Raw genomic sequence first — 16,821 nt, 5'->3', positions numbered from 1 at the left:
GAGACAGAAGATTAACAAGGATATCCAGGACTTCAACTCAGCTGTGCATCAAGCATACCTAATAGACATCTAAAGAACTCTCCACCCCAAATCAACAGAAAATACATTCTTCTCAGCACCACATCGCACCTATCCAAAAACTGACCACATAATTGGAAGTAAAACACTCCTCAGCAAATGCAAAAGAACAGAAATCGTAACAAACTGTCTCTCAGACCACAGTGCAATCCAATTAGAACTCAGGATTAAGAAACTCACTCAAAACTGCACAACTACATGGAAACTGAACAACATGCCCCTGAATGACTACTGGGTACATAACGAAATGAAGGCAGAAATAAAGATGTTCTTTGAGATCAATGAGAACAAAGACACAACATACCAGAATCTCTGGGACACATTTAAAGCAGTGTGTAGAGGGAAATTTATAGCACTAAATGCCCACAAGAGAAAGCAGGAAATATCTAAAATGGACACCCTAACATCACAATTAAAAGAACTAGAGAAGTAAGAGCAAACATACTCAAAAGCTAACAGAAGGCAAGAAATAACTAAGATCAGAGTAGAACTGAAAGAAATAGAGACACAAAAAATCCTTCAAAAAAATCAATGAATCCAGGAGCTGGTTTTTTGAAAAGATCAACAAAATTGATAGACCACTAGCAAGACTGATAAAAAAGAAAAGAGAGAAGAATCAAATAGATGCAATAAAAAATGATAAAGGGGATATCACCACCAACCCCACAGAAATACAAACTACCATCAGAGAATACTATAAACACCTCTACGCAAATAAACCAGAAAATCTAGAAGAAACTGATAAATTCCTGGACACATACACCCTCCCAAGACTAAACCAGGAAGAAGTTGAATCTCTGAATAGACAAATACAAGTTCTGAAATTGAGAAAAGAATTAAGAGCCTACCAACCAAAAAACGTCCAGGACCAGATGGATTCACAGCTGAATTCTACCATAGGTACAAAGAGGAGCTGGTACCATACCTTCTGAAACTATTCCAATCCACAGAAAAAGAAGGAATCCTCCCTAACTCATTTTATGAGGCAAGTATCATCCTGATACCAAAACCTGGCAGAGACACAACAAAAAAAGAAAATTTTAGACCAATATCCCTTATGAACATCGATACAAAAATCCTCAATAAAATACTGGCAAACCGAATCCAGGAGCACATCAAAAAGGTCATCCATCACGATCAAGTTGGCTTCATCCCTGGGATGCAAGGCTGGTTCAACATACGCAAATCAATAAATGTAAACCCATCATATAAACAGAACCAATGACAGAAACCAAGTAATTATCTCAATAGATGCAGAAAAGCCCTCTACAAAATTCAACAGCCCATTATGCTAATAATAAACATATAAACTTCATGCTCAAATAAACTAGGTATTGATGGAACGTATCTCAAAATAGTAAGAGCTACTTATGAAAAACCCACAGCCAATGTCATACTGAATGGGCAAAAACTGGAAGCATTCCCTTTGAAAACTGGCACAAGACAGGGATGCCCTATTCAACATAGTGTTGAAAGTTCTGGCCAGGGCAAGAACTTCTCCTGCCTGCAGGAGAAAAAAAAAAGGGGTATTCAATTAGGAAAAGAGGAAATAAAATTGTCCCTGTTTACAGATGACATGATTGTATATTTAGAAAACCCCATCGTCTCAGCCCAAAATCTCCTTAACACGATAAGCAACTTCAGCAAAGTCTCAGGATACAAAGTCAATGTGCAAAAATCACAAGCATTCCTATACACCAATAACAGACAGAGAGCCAAATCATGAATGAACTCCCATTCACAATTGCTTCAAAGAGAATAAAATACCTAGGAATCCAACTTACAAGGGATGTGAAGGACCTCTTCAAGGAGAACTACAAACCACTGCTCAACAAAATACAAGAAGACACAAACAAATGGAAGAACATTTCATGCTCATGGATAGGAAGAATCAATATAGTCAAAATGGCCACATTGCCCAAGGTAATTTATAGATTCAATGCCATCACCATCAAGGTACTAATGACTTTCTTCACAGAATTGGAAAAAACCACTTTAAAGTTCATATGGAACCAAGAAAAGAACCCACATTGCCAAGACAATCCTAAGCAAAAAGAACAAACTGGAGGCATCACGCTACCTGACTTCAAACTACACTACAAGCCTACAGTAACCAAAACAGCATGGTACAGGTACCAAAACAGAGATATAGACCAATGGAACAGAACAGAGTCCTCAGAAATAACACCACACATCTACAACCATCTGATCTTTGACAAACCTGACAAAAACAAGAAATGGGGTAAGGATTCCCTATTTGATAAATGATGCTGGGAAAACTGGCTAGCCATATGCAGAAAGTTGAAACTGGATCCCTTCCTTACACCTTATACAAAATTAATTCAAGATGGATTAGAGACTTAAATGTTAGATCTAAAACCATAAAAACCCTAGAAGAAAACCTAGGCAATACCATTCAGGACATAGGCATGGGCAAGGACTTCATGATTAAAACACCAAAAGCAATGGCAACAAAAGTCAAAATTGACAAATGAGATCTAATTAAACTAAAAAGCTTCTGCACAGCGAAAAAAACTACCATCAGAGTGAACAGGCAACCTACAGAATGGCAGAAAATTTTTGCAATCTACCCATCTGACAAAGCACTAATATCCAGAATCTACAAAGAACTTAAACAAATTTACAAGAAAAAAACAAACAACCCCACCAAAAAGTGGGCAAAGAATATGAACAGACACTTCTCCAAAGAAGACATCTATGCAGCCAACAGACACATGAAAAAATGCTCATCATCACTGGCCATCAGAGAAATGCAAATCAAAACCACAATGAGATACCATCTCACACCAGTTAGAATGACGATCATTAAAAAGTCAGGAAGCAACAGATACTGGAGAGGATGTGAAGAAACAGGAACAGTTTTACACTGTTGGTGGGACTGTAAACTAGTTCAACCATTGTGGAAGACAGTGTGGCAATTCCTCAAGGATCTGGAACTAGAAATACCATTTGACCCAGTGATCCCATTACTGGGTATATACCCAAAGGATTATAAATCATGCTACTATAAAGACACATGTACACATGTATTTTCTGCAGCACTATTCACAATAGCAAAGACTTGGAACCAACCCAAATGTCCAACAATAATAGAGTGGATCAACAAAATGTGGTCCATATACACCATGGAATACTACGCAGTCATAAAAAGGGATGAGTTCATGTCCTTTGCAGGGACATGGATGAAGCTGGAAACCATCATTCTGAGCAAACTATCACAAGGACAGGAAACCAAACACTGCATGTTCTCACTCGTAAGTGGGAATTGAACAATGAGAACACTTGGACACAGGGCAGGAACATCACATACTGGGGCCTGTCATGGGGTGGGGGGTAGAGGGAGGGATAGCATTAGGAGAAATACCTAATGTAAATGACGAGTTAATGGGTGCAGCAAACCAACATGGCACATGTATACCTATAAAACAAACCTGCACGTTGTGTACATGTACCCTAGAACTTAAATTTTTAAAAAAGGTATTAATTGGTGTGGTGACTGTTCCATATTGCTAAAATAGTTTACAACCAATGTTTGCTTTGTGAAACCCATATTCCTGGAAAGACAACCAAAATTTCAGGTACATTTCTGCGAGCTGATGAGCCATTTAAACATTTATAGAAAGATTTCATTCAATTGTCATTTTCAATGCATGTTTTCTGGTTGTATAAAAGCTTTCCCATGCAAGAGGGCTGATGTTATAACATTAGCTCTATTTGTCAAAGTATATTTTCACCAGGTAAAGAAAGCCCTTCTCAGTCCACTTACTGAGGAAAATCAACCTCTTCAAAGTCTAGAACCCAAGATTGAATCTTCTGAGAATACCAGAGAAAGGCTGCCCTTGACATCTACATTGCAGCAAAACTTTGCGACCTTGAAATTTTGAGCTAATAATCTCACAACTTAAAAGGGCCCCTCCACTCTTGGAACTGTACACACATTGGAAATCTTAAAGTAAAGCTAAACAGGAAAGTTTTTCCCCAGAAGAAGATGGCATCCATGATACAGACAGCTTTTTCTCAAGATCACGGATCAAGACTTCTCTGCTATCAGGAGAGTTTTACCTATTTTTTTCTTGCTTATGCTTCCATGAACAATAGAAGTGAAAAGAGGGTCTATTGTGTGCATTCACAGGGTATACTTTCATTTGTGAAGGATTTTGCAGCCAGCCTTATACATGGATAATCTTATGCCGCAATAAATAAAAGATGAAGGCCTAATGCAGGTGAGAAGGTGAGAAATTTTAATGACACATTTGTTGCCTCATAATCAGTCAGAAACAGGACACTGGTCCACTCCTCTTAACCTCCATCATAGGTTAAAGAGAACATTTCCAATAAGTCTTCATTCTTCTAAATAGGCATCATTTGTTAGGTCTCCTTTTCCATGGTTTGAAGTAAATGAGGTAATGATTAGAAATTTATCCCTCATGATAGGCTTTATAGCAGATTCTACCCTAAAGGCTACAGTCACATAACGGACTTTATATTCTCTTATGAAAGTTACGCTAAATAATAGAACTGCTCTAGATTACTTACTGGCTAAACAGCAGTATCTGTGTACTTGCTGGCATTTCTTGTTGACCATGGAGAAATGCATCACATTGGGCATTACAGAGATTCAGCTGTAGAGGACTAAGGAAGAGACTGTTTATTTAAAACGAACAGACTCTTTTTCTAGCTCATTCTTTGATCTATTTAATTTTAGTTGGTTTGGTTCATGGGGACCCTGGCTAAGAAGCATGCTCCAAACTCTAGGTATTATCCTTCTGATAGTCAAAATAGTAATCTCCCTAGTGTGCTATATTCTCTGAAAAGTTTTAAATGTTTGCATGCAGCCATCTCTAGAGTGCCACATGATCTCTCTTCAAGTAGAAGGACAAGAGCTTAAAAAGATGTGTGACCATGAGGGCACTGTAACCTATGAATGACATCCTGAGATCAGAAACCCAAAATTGATGTTAACTGAGAGTAGAATTAAGGCCCTAAGTTTTGGTCACACTCACCTATGTGAGAACCTGACTAAAAGAGGAAAATTTCAAAATAAAATTATGGAAGGCCATTGTTTTGGACTAAGCTCATGCACTAGGTCCCAACAGACAAGACCAAGACAAAATGAAGTCACTCATGCTAAATGTGACACAATCAAACTAATATCTCAAGGAAACACATAGCTCCTAGAACAGACCAGGTTTTGTTTTTTTCCTATAAACAGGACATTCCAGCATAAGGAAGTACCCTCTACTCTAACCTTTACAAAAAAAAAACCTGAATTCCTTGTTCTGACCTTACAAAACCCACTGTTCTGCTATTTCCCAGTGGGTTTTGAGATGAAATAAGAACATTTACGATGGTGATGGTGACATCAATGACTAGTTGTGTGACCACAACTCTCAAAATTGAGAGGATGACCAAGAGGGGAAAATTGTTAAATCAAGTTTAGCCTAAAGCTGCCTCCTTACATATTTTAAGTTCAGCCGAAAGGTTTCTCTGTACATAGTGAGCTATAACCTAAACGGAGGTATAAATAGACTGTAACCTACTCTTGTGCCAATCACTAAGTTTTCGCCAAAGGAGGCCAATTGTTCAAACCATATTCAAATAAGGTAAACATCAAGTTGTAACCAAGCTGACTGTTTCTGTACCTCATTCTATTTTCTGTATATCACTTACCCTTTTCTGTCTGTCACTTTCATTTTTCTTTTTCTGTCTATATATCATCTTCTACCACTTGGTTGCGGTGGAGTCTCTCTGAGCCTACTACGGTTCAAGAGGCTGCCCAATTCACAAATCATTCTTTGCTCCATTAAACTGTTAAATTTCATTTGACTAAGGTTTTTCTTTTAACAACATCTACAACCAGATCAATCCCTCTGAATAAGAAAAGCACTTATATACATGCCTGCTAGCCAAAATGCAAGCAGGAACATTAGGAACTCATGTCAAGGAACATAGGTGTCAGCAGCCAATATTTAAACAAACTTGGCATGAAATGACATTAGGCTTTGTGTAAAAACTCCAAATGCATTGATGCATCTTAAATTTCAGGTAATAGCACTTTAAAACTTAATAATGCAACTATGGAGAAAAAGACAATTTTCCTTAGATAACTACCTTGGAATAAAATAAGTATTTGGAAATCTAATATTTCTGACCATTTCCTCCCTAAAAAGGCATCAGTGACATAATATTAAAATTATTTACATAGGTTTTACCCTGGGATATATGGACTGAATATAGCATATGCGATTATAGTCTACATAAAATTATTATAAAGTCTCCATTAGAAAATACATGAATATTCAAACATTTATGCAACAGGCCTTACTTAAACAAGATCTGATTTAAATCAAAAAAATTCTCTGGAAAATCAAAGGTCACTTTGACAACAGTTTTCAGTGCAATTTTAGGTAACTGCTGAGCAATCTAGGGACGTTAAACGCAAAGCCATTACAGATTAAGTAAAGGTGCACTGCGCTAAATAACCAAGTTAGATTACATAAGCCTGTCAAAAGTAAAGAACCACATCTTTTTTGCCCTCCTCATGGAAACCATTAAAATTCTATAAATATGTCAGATGCTTAGTAAATGCTTCTTAAGAAGTACACATTTTTTTGGAAAATAATATTGAAAACAACATAATCAGTATGGCTTACACTCACACATCTGTAACCATTTATTCAGAAACTGAAGCCCATCAGAAAGAAATCTGAGATGCCATGTGATGCTTTCTCTTCAGAGTATGATAACATAGGCCAACTTCAGGTCAGCAAGACCCTGCTTTTTCTCTATATTAAGCGTACATTTGATGACACACAACCCACCAAAAAGAAGTTAGCAAAATAGCCTCTGACTATTAAGGGTTGTTAGGTATGTCCAGGAGACTGACCTTAGAAGGTCTCCTCTAGTTTGCCTCAAATCTTTTTTAGAAAACAAAAAATATTTGAGAAGGGAGCAGCTGAAGAAAAGGATGTCAAGTTCAGCTCACACGTTTGTCTGCTGACACTAGTGGTTTCACTTAAATTAGAAAATATTTGTGCTTCCCCTGTTACAGTAAAAGCTAGGTAAAAGTTCAGTCTGGAACTTCAAGAAACATATTCAAGAGAACAAAAGCATTAACTTCCCATGCTTCTCAGTTTAAGCCAAGCCAGGAAAAATATACAAATTGTCAGCCCACAAATATCAAAAGAGGCTGAAGAAATGAGAGACAGAAGGGAAGTGAGGTGAGGCAAAAGAGAATGTAGTTTGGACAATTCTTGGTGCCCACAGAATACAAAGCTTTTAAATGAACACAAAGAATAAAAGATCAATAATATCACCATTCCCATAGCAAATAACTTTCTTTTTCAACACTTACTTGAAGGAGGATACCAATGTGCCATAAACAAATTGTCAACTACTATGCCAGTTTCTTTCAGTGGGTTTTTTTGATAAGTACACATTTTATCCCTTGTCTGTGCTCTAAGCCCCAGTGGAACTCCAGAGGTGTCTGTCTTTCTGGCCCATAGTTGGAGCAGGACCAGGGAAGGCCTAGTGTCTAATCGAATTTCTAGTTTCTAAGATACCCTCCTCTCTGCCCTGCTTAGCGCCCCCCATGGAGCCTTCAGAAGGAACTAATTCCCAAAGAAGTATTCTGGGTAACTATAACTGTAGGCAAGTTCTCCTCCATGGCTTGTGTATCCTACTTAGAAAAATAACAGGCTTACGGTCAAAAACAGAGGAACAACTAGACCCATGCAATAAAGTAACGTACACCGTATGATAATACCTTCTCCATTTACTCTGGCAAACTAAATAAATGACCTGTCACTAGGAGGAGCAACATGAAACCATGTCCTTTACCATAAAATCAATGACAGCACACTTTATCAGGCCTCTGACATAAACAGAGTGGGAAATAACATGATAGTGTAACAGAGAAGGGAACGAAAACAGCACATGGTGAACAATAATAAAGAAAGTCACTGTCAGTTGCCTCAGCACTACCCAGAAATTTGTTCATTCATTTATTCAACAAGTATTTACTGGATGTCTACCACACACCACTCCAGGTTAGCAAGCCTGCCTTGGAAATCTAAAAGATCTTCACCCTGAAAAGAGATTGCCTAAGAATTTCCAATTCAGTGAGTAAATATGCATCATTACTCAAATTGAAAGCAAAATACAAAGAAAGCCCAAATCAAGAGAATAAGTCTGAGAAATCCAAATCCTAGAAGCTAACATTTACAGCAAGCTCCAAAGGAGAGGATCTCTGGTATAAGGAATAGCCTCACAGACACTTAGTTTTCTCATACCCATAAAAAAATGCCCCTAACACTGACATCCATTAAAATAACTCTCAACTGGAACTAAACTTACCGAATAACTGAAATAAAAATTTTTAAGTTATATCTTACATTTAATAAAGACCAAAATAAAATATAATGAAAACCAAACCACATACTATAATTTTAATAAAAACCAAACCACATACTATACTTGTACCCACAGAACCATGTCAGAGAATAAAACCTGATGAAGCCTGACTAAGTGAAGACAACCAAAAACCAAGAAATTGGAACTGTAAAGAGAAAATACTTGAGGTTCACCAAAGAAAATGTACTTCAAACCACTATGACTTAGCATCTAATCAATTTCGTTATTGTAGAACATTTCTTAAGACTCAAGTGTCCTAAGTACCCAGAATTGGCCTATATTAGTCACAGCCAATCCTGGAAACAATTCTGGAGAGGCAGGTGATTAAGAGGAATCCTCTGCTAGAAAGATACGTATACACAGAAACGGTAGACCATGAAAATGTAATAGTCTAAGTATCTGAAAGAATAAATGAAAAATGAGAAAATGCTAACCAAGACAAGAAAATATTCAACTAAATGTTTTGTGTTCTCTACCAAGTTGGCACTAGAGAATATCTATTATTATATAACATTAAGCCCAATTTGTAATATAAATTCTACATTGGTAAAAATGTTTCTTACCTGAGACAGAGTAGACACAAAGTTTTCTAGAATGTAACACAGCCAAATGTAGCATTTCAGTACCTCTGAAAAACAGAGAAAGTTTTTAAAGTTTTCCAATATTAGTTTTAGATATAACCAAAAAGTTGTAAAATAATTTCAAAAACATCTCATAACCACAGCCACTGTGAGTAAACAAAACAATTCATTAGATAACATTCTAATATTTTTTCAGATAACTGAAAAATAAATATAACAATAAACAACCAATCTGACAACCCCAGAGGCTCAAGTACTCTGCCTCAAGACACTGCCTTCAGATTGAAGCCAACAGAGCTTCCAAGAAAAAGTCAGATCTCAAGTCTCTCCCTAAGTGCTATTTCTTTCAATAAAGAAATCCAAGTTCTAGTCCTGGCTTTCTGACTAATTCACCTGTGACTTTGGGCAAGTCACTTAAATCTCCCTGAGCCTATTTCTCATGAAAAATAAGAGGTTCGGTGAAATGAAATAAAATAATGTGAAAGCATCCTGTAAAGGTTAAAACATCACAAAACACCAACCATTGTTAGAAGTAGCATATATATCACTTCCATCTCTGAAATTTTATTAAAAGTATTGAAAATATTTCCATTTGGACTAAATCTCAAATAGAAATAAACTACCAATATCACCACTACGATTCCCAGCCTATCGCAAGTGGTTTCCAGAAACAGTAGCATGGCACAGTCTAGAGATCCTAAATTCAGTTTTCAAGGATCAAGCCAGGGGTTGTTAATGAGTAAAGGGTGTAAATGGCTGTGATTAACTGGAGACTGAGACCAGACTAAAGGAGGTGGCTATTACTTGTTTCTGGGCTTGTGGGCAGAGCCCCACATTTTTCAAGAAAAGCCAGAAAGCAGGGGTTTTATGTGAAATCTCTTGGTTCTTAAATGTTGACAGCTCTTTTAAATTTAAAATACTAAGCAGGTAGCCAGGTGTAGTGGCTCATACCTGTAATCCCAGCACTTTGGGAGGCTGAAGCGGGGGGGTTGGATCTCCTGAGGTCAGAAGTTCGAGACCAACCTGGCCAACATGGTGAAATCTCATCTCTACTAAAAATACAAAAATTAGCCAGGCATGGTGGCACGTGCCTGCAGTCCCAGCTACTTGGGAGGCTGAGGCAGGAGAATTGCTTGAATCTGGGAGGCGGAGATTGCAGTAAGCTGAGATCGTGCCATTGCACTCCAGTCTGGGTGACGAGAGTGAAACTCCATCTCGAAATACAATACAATACAGAGCAGGTTCACATGTAGAAGCAGGCCTCCAGTGTGCAACCCCTATACAGACTCTGTTCTAAATTGCAAGGACTATAATTGAAGTCTGCAGACCTAGATGGGGGTTCTGACTCTGCACCTTACTGTATATATGATCATTTAAACTTTCAGAGTGTTAGTATCTTATTTAGAAATAAGAATCTTATTAGATAACATCTGTAAAACATTGTTACAATTAATATATACTCATAATTTGCTCTACTAGCAGAAAATGCAAATATACATGACTATCACATAATCAGTATCACCTTTGGAAATTTTGTATATGTGCCCTGGACATTCAAAACGAGTTTTCCATCATGCTCAGGAAAAGCGCATGATGTCACAGAAAGGCCTAGTATACTATCTACTTATTAACGTTAACTTCCTCCCCTTCCAATGCGATCGCATAGATGAGGGCTAGACTTAAAGACTACTATACAGAAAGGTTATTGGTTGTGTTTCAGTTTTTTTAATGGTAAGGTAAAAACGGTTTTTAGAGGGAAGAATGCTTTTGTCTCCTTACTTTGTAAATCCATCACATCTAATATGTCCTAGGTACATGATGGGCACTTAATCATCATCTGCTTTTAAATGGAGTAGATATTTACCAACCACATCAGTCACAAAGCATAAAAGTCTCATCTCATATCCTGGCCTAAAGCATCTAAGTAAGCTACAGCTTCCCAACAGAATAAAACATATCACTAGAAGAGGGTGAGTGGTTGTTTGGTTTTCAAGCAGGAGTTAGGGCCCTGACTAAATGGCCCCTGGGGCCAATAAATTATGATAAACAAATGCAGAATGCCAAAATCCAGAGCTTAGGGCACTGCCCAGATTTAAAAAGCAAAAGGGAGCTCAAAAAGAGGAGGCAAACCAACTCTGGCTACTTGATAAGTGTTCATCATATTTTTCAACGATTAAGAAATACAAGCTTAATTATAAGACAGTTTGTGTATGAAAATAAGAGGATCAGCAATATAATCAGTAAATAAAAAGCAGACATATTACCCAAAGTTCAAACTAATAAACATTTTTCTAAAATAAATTAGATTTAAGAATAAAGTACTTTGAAACAAAGCTCTTGTAGGGGGAAGACTTACTTTGTAGGTTGAACTGACTTCTTTCAAAAAACCATAGGGCCTCTCTACCCCAAATAAGTATTCATTTTAAGACCTCAACACTATGAACCAAAAAGTAATGGTTATCTGCTATTTCATCTAATTATAAATGGACACTTACATAACTTTAAATAAGTAGATACTTCTTATTTATTTCTTTATTTGGTTATTTTCAAAAGCTTATCTCTTTGTCTTTAAGCTTCTGATAATGTCAGGCATCTTAAGTCTATTACTATTAAAAGACCCTAAATTATTATATCTTAAATGTGTAGCTTCCACATAAAATGCATGCCATACATGAGAAACACCTAGGTGACAATATCCAGAAAATATATTTAATTCATGGATGGTCTTCTTTGAAAAATGCACAAAAGTGACCCAGCAAAGGATTGACATACTCCAAGTAAAATACCAGAATTAGTGGGCTTACTTACGACACAAACTTTCCTACTTCCACTTGAAGTACTGGATCTCGCAGATCCACTTCTAGAAGCAAATCTTCAGCTTGAGCTCCATCTCCTGTTTTTGCAGGATGGGGGCTAAAGATCCTTAGGTATCCCATAAAGCTACCTACAATTATTTTATCTGTAGAGAGTTTTTTTTAAAAAAAAAAAAAAAGAGGAAGAAACAAACATTAGCAAATCTCTTAAGAAATAAGCTTTCTAATGTGTAAAAGATAAATCTAAAAATTAAAAGAATTCAGTCTTGCTTTATATACAAAGGCCACTCTGTCAAAGAAGGTATAATTAAAGTGTACTTATTTTAATAACACACGAGCTTTCATAAATAGCTTTACATCCCTACACTCAAATGTACTAACATACTGCATTTTTTCCTAAACCTTTATTTGGTATCGAAGTCACAATTTAACTCAATCTAAGCAAGCCCCTTTATCAAAGGACTAGTACAATGTTGTAAACTGATTCCATCATAGAGGTCAACTCTATAACTGGTTATGGCTGTTGAAAACACTGTATTAAAAAGGATTCTGAGTCGTCACTAGATAGAGTGCCTTGATTAGCAATGCCTCATCTTAAGTACAAGAAGGGGAAATGATAGAATGGGTGTTATAAGTTAAATTGTATCCCCCCCCCAAAAAAGATATGTTAAAGTCATAACCCGAGGTACCTCTGAATGTGACCTGATTTGGAAACAGAGTCTTTGCACATGTAATCAAGTTAAAATGAGGTCACAGTTAATTAGGTGTGTGATCGAACTCAATTAATGTCCTTTAAGAGGACAGAACAGAGACAAAGAGGGAATGCCATGCAAAGCTGGGTGCAGTGGCATGCCTCTTTAGTCCCAGCTACTTGGGAGGCTGAGGTGGAAGGACTGCTTGAGCCAAGGAGTTCAAAGCTGCAGTGAGCTATAATCGTGCCACTGTACTCTAGCCTGGGTGAAAGAATAAGACCTGGACACAGGGAAAAAAAAAAAAAAAAAAAAAATGCTGGGTGCAATGGCTCAGGCCTGTAATCCTAGCACTTTGGGAGGCCGAGGCAGGCGGATCATCTGAGGTCAGGAGTTCGAGACCAGTCTGGCCAACATGTTGAAACCCTGTCTCTACTAAAAATACAAAAATTATCTGGGTGTGGTGGTACACCTGTAATCCCAGCTACCCAGGAGGCTAAGGCAGGAGAATCGCTGGAATCCGGGAGGTGGAGGCTGCAGTGAGCCAAGATAGTGCCACTGTACTCCAGCCTGGGTGACAGAGCGAGACTCCATCTCAAGAAAAAAAAAAAAAAAAATCCTCATAATAACCCTATGAGAGAGGTATAATCTTGGGAACTTCAATACTGGAGACTTACAAGGTCTCTAGAGTCATGCCCATTCCTGTCCCCACTAAAGGCGTGTTCAGTTCAACTCTGCCTGCATTTGGGAAAGCTATCTTACATTCATTTCAGTACCTTCTGTACTTTATCAGTTGCCTGCCACTTGTGGCCAAAAATACAAGATAACTGATATAGAAATGAGCACTAAAAAATGAACTGCAGGCATGAAAACATGCAAGCATATTTGGAATGGGTTCTTCCTTTTTTTTTTTTTCCTTTGAGATAGGGTCTCCCTCTGTTGCCCAGGCTTGAGTACTGTGATGCCATCACAGCTTGTTGCAGCCTCCACCTCCCAGGCTCAATTGATCCTCCCACCTCCGCCTCCTGAGTAGCTGGGAATACAGGCATGTGCCACCATGCCCAGCTAATTTTTGCATTTTTTGTAGGGATGTGGTTTCGACATGTTATCCGGGCTTGTCTCAAACTTCTGGACTCAAGACATCTACCTGCCTTGGCCTCCAAAGTGTGGGAATTGGTTCTTGACCTGAAATGGGGTACAAAACAGTAAGATTCTTTGTGGGGACAAGAGTGACTTTATTTTAAATGCTAATCTGCCATGTGACTCCTGACTAAACTCGAGTCAAAGAACTCCTCCAAGATCTCTAGTTGATGTATTACTCTTTATGCAGAAACACCTATTCATTGTTAAGTTTTGCCTTTCCTCCAAAACAGCACTTGATATTGCTGTATATATCATAGGCTGTGACACTCATAGCCACCTACACATTCTTTCCAGAGCACGTATACTTTTATTCCCCAAGATACAAGCCCTGGGTCTGGGGGTTGTGGTGTGGAGAGCTACCTGTCTTGCAACTGCCCAGGACATTTCTGCCCATAAGTTCACCTAATAAATCACCATATACTGACAAACTGGATTTGTCTGCCTCAATCTTTGGTTCTCAGCTCCTTCAGTATTTGGGGGTCACTTTAAATAAATGCCCTTTCACAGAACACCCTCATTCATATTCTAGGTGGGGTTAAGTAGCACTGTACATTGTAACAGAACAATTAATCAAGTTATCATCTCTAGTCATCTGAGACTCTGTGCCCACTGCAGGTGAAACTCTAGTAGACCGGAAAGCTGCTGCCATAGGCCAACTGAACAAGGAGGAACACCAAACCACATGTAAGATAGCTTTATCGAAGGGCACTGGATAATTTAAAATAAAAGAATGATAGGTTTAAATCTCAAAATTGTCATCTAAGGGTAAAGAATAAACTCAGGGTCTTTGGTACTCTGCAGAAACATTTCTCACCACTTACGACTCAGATAGTGGGGCTTAACCACTGAGAAGCTAATTCAGAGACTGATTCTTTAAGTTTTAAATTACAGTAACAAATGACTTGACAAATCTCTTCAGCCTTCTTAAGTAAAAGTAAAGGCACTGATCAGGAAGAATGGAATTATACTGTTATAATGGAGTCCAGAAGGGTTGAAGAAGACTTAAACCTTTAAACCTTCCTAAAATATTCCCCACTAAGCTTCCCACGTATCCTGTCTGCCTTTTTATTCACTAAATAACCAAGACTTATGGATAGGTCAATAGAGCCCTATCTTCAGGGATAAGAGGAGGTCAGGATGGCCAAGTCCACAAGGTAACAAGCTAACCCACTGAAACAAAATGTGTATGTATGATTATTAAAATACTTTGCAGGACTATTATAGTAACCAGATCTCAGATAAGTCTGACTCTCACAGATTTCAAGCTACAATTAAATATGGGATTCCCCAGGAATTAATGAACATGCAGGCATTAAATGAAAAGCCATTAGTCAGTCTCATTTGCTTTCTACTCCAATTCTAGTAATAAACTTTCCCTCTAGGCCACAGGTTGGCATATAATCTAAATTGTATTATTCAGATCCTCTCTCTCTCCCTCATTCTCACTATCTCTCTCAAGAGTCTGAATCTTGAGTTGAGAGAATTAGGAAAGTAAGTACCACTTTAAATGCATGGGGTGTTCAATTTCAATTGTACTATCAAGATTAACAAGGAATCTTTCTGTGTTTTACTTGGCTTCTTCTAAAGCAATTTCAGGATCCCTGCAACTCTTCTCTGACTGTCTGATTACCCACAAGAAAAGTAGAGGTCAACTGACATTACTGTTTCAACTTCCCAACTTGACCTGCAAATTTCTCTACATCTGTAAAGATTCTTACCTTCTTTCCTCTATCACTGTGGAAAAAAGTTTCCACATCTGTTCAAGATTAACCTTCCATCTGCACACCTGATCTCATCTCTGACTGTCCTCTCTGGGTCCCTGCTCCATCAATGAAACCCTCTATCCGACACTGAATTTTTCCCACTTCCCTCCACCCTTCATGGCCTCCAAATCATCCTCCTCCCTTCTTCCATTTACAGCTAAGTTTCTTTAAAGAGCCATAAATAGTCTCCCCCCCTCCCACTCACTCCCCATTCATACACTGAAAACCTAGATTTCATTACCACTGTGCCTACGCATCCACTCTTGTCACAGACACTAATGAACCACTTGCTGCTAAAGAGCATGATAACTTTTAGGCCAGGCTCAGTGGCTCATGCCGATAATCCCAGCACTTTGGAAGGCCAAGGCAGGAGGATCACTTGAGCCCAGGAAGTTCAAGACCAGCCTGGGCAACACAAGTAGACACTGTCTCTACAAAAAAATAAAATAAATAAAAATTAGCCAGGCATGGTGGGGCACACCTGAGAGGTTGAGGCTGTAGTGAGCCATGATCACGCCAGTGCACTCCATCCTGGGCAGCAGAGCAAGACCTTGTCTCAATTTAAAAAGAAAGAAAGAAAGAAAAGCCAGGTGCGGTGGCTCACGCCTGTAATCCCAGCAGTTTGCGAGGCCGAGGCAGATGGATCACCTGAGGTCAGGAGTTCAAGATCAGACTGGACAGCATGGCAAAACCTTGTCTCTACCAAAAATACAAAAATTAGCTGGGCATGGTGGCAGGCACCTGTAATCCTAGCTACTTAGGAGGCTAAGGCAGGAGAATTGCTTGAACCGGGGAGGTGGAGGTTGCAGTGAGCCAAGATTGCACCACTGCAGTCCAGCCTGGGCCACAGAGTGAGACTCTGTCTTATAAAAAAAAAAAAAGAAGAAGAAGAAGAAAAATTAAAAAAAAAAAAAATACTTTTCAGTCCTCATATCATTACACTTTGCTTCTCAGGTACCAGCCTAATTAGTTTTCCTGCCTCTCTGCCTGCTCTTTTCAGAATCTATTACTCTTCTCACACTTCCCCCGTTGATCCCCATACTCTCCAGGTTGCAGTCCTATACTTCCTCCCTTCTTATTTCAACTTCTCTCCCTGTGCATTTTCACCTGTTCTCAGATCTCCAAACATAAACACCATATTGTTCATCCCCAAATCTCTACCTCTATTCGGTATACTAGACGTTTCTATCTTAAACAGAGCATATCCAAAACTGCTCTTGTTAACTTTCCATTCTGTAAGATCAACAAAAATAATTCTCAAACTTGAGAATGCCAGCATTCAGTTTTGGAGCTTATCAAAAATTAGGATACCTAAGTCACA

The 16,821-nt window shown here is 38.3% G+C and overlaps 1 protein-coding gene across 9 annotated transcripts in view; it reads right to left on the bottom strand.

Annotated features, from left to right (window-relative positions):
- BBS9 (Bardet-Biedl syndrome 9) overlaps window positions 1–16,821 on the bottom strand; it is a 602,892-nt gene that overhangs the window by 567,393 nt on the left and 18,678 nt on the right. For 8 of the 9 annotated variants that reach the window (XM_033193464.1, XM_033193468.1, XM_033193466.1 and 5 more), the window contains 2 exons: window positions 11,901–12,051; window positions 9,075–9,139 (listed from right to left, as the gene is read on the bottom strand). In XM_033193464.1, coding sequence (XP_033049355.1) covers window positions 9,075–9,139; window positions 11,901–12,051 — 216 coding nt within the window. The remainder of the gene's footprint in view (window positions 1–9,074; window positions 9,140–11,900; window positions 12,052–16,821) is intronic. The other variant, XM_033193469.1, reaches the window with a different exon arrangement.

Source organism: Trachypithecus francoisi, unplaced genomic scaffold (genome assembly GCF_009764315.1).
Source record: "Trachypithecus francoisi isolate TF-2019V2 unplaced genomic scaffold, Tfra_2.0 Lachesis_group4, whole genome shotgun sequence".
In the NCBI taxonomy this organism is placed as follows: domain Eukaryota; kingdom Metazoa; phylum Chordata; class Mammalia; order Primates; family Cercopithecidae; genus Trachypithecus; species Trachypithecus francoisi.
This window is presented reverse-complemented; position numbering and strand designations above follow the sequence as displayed.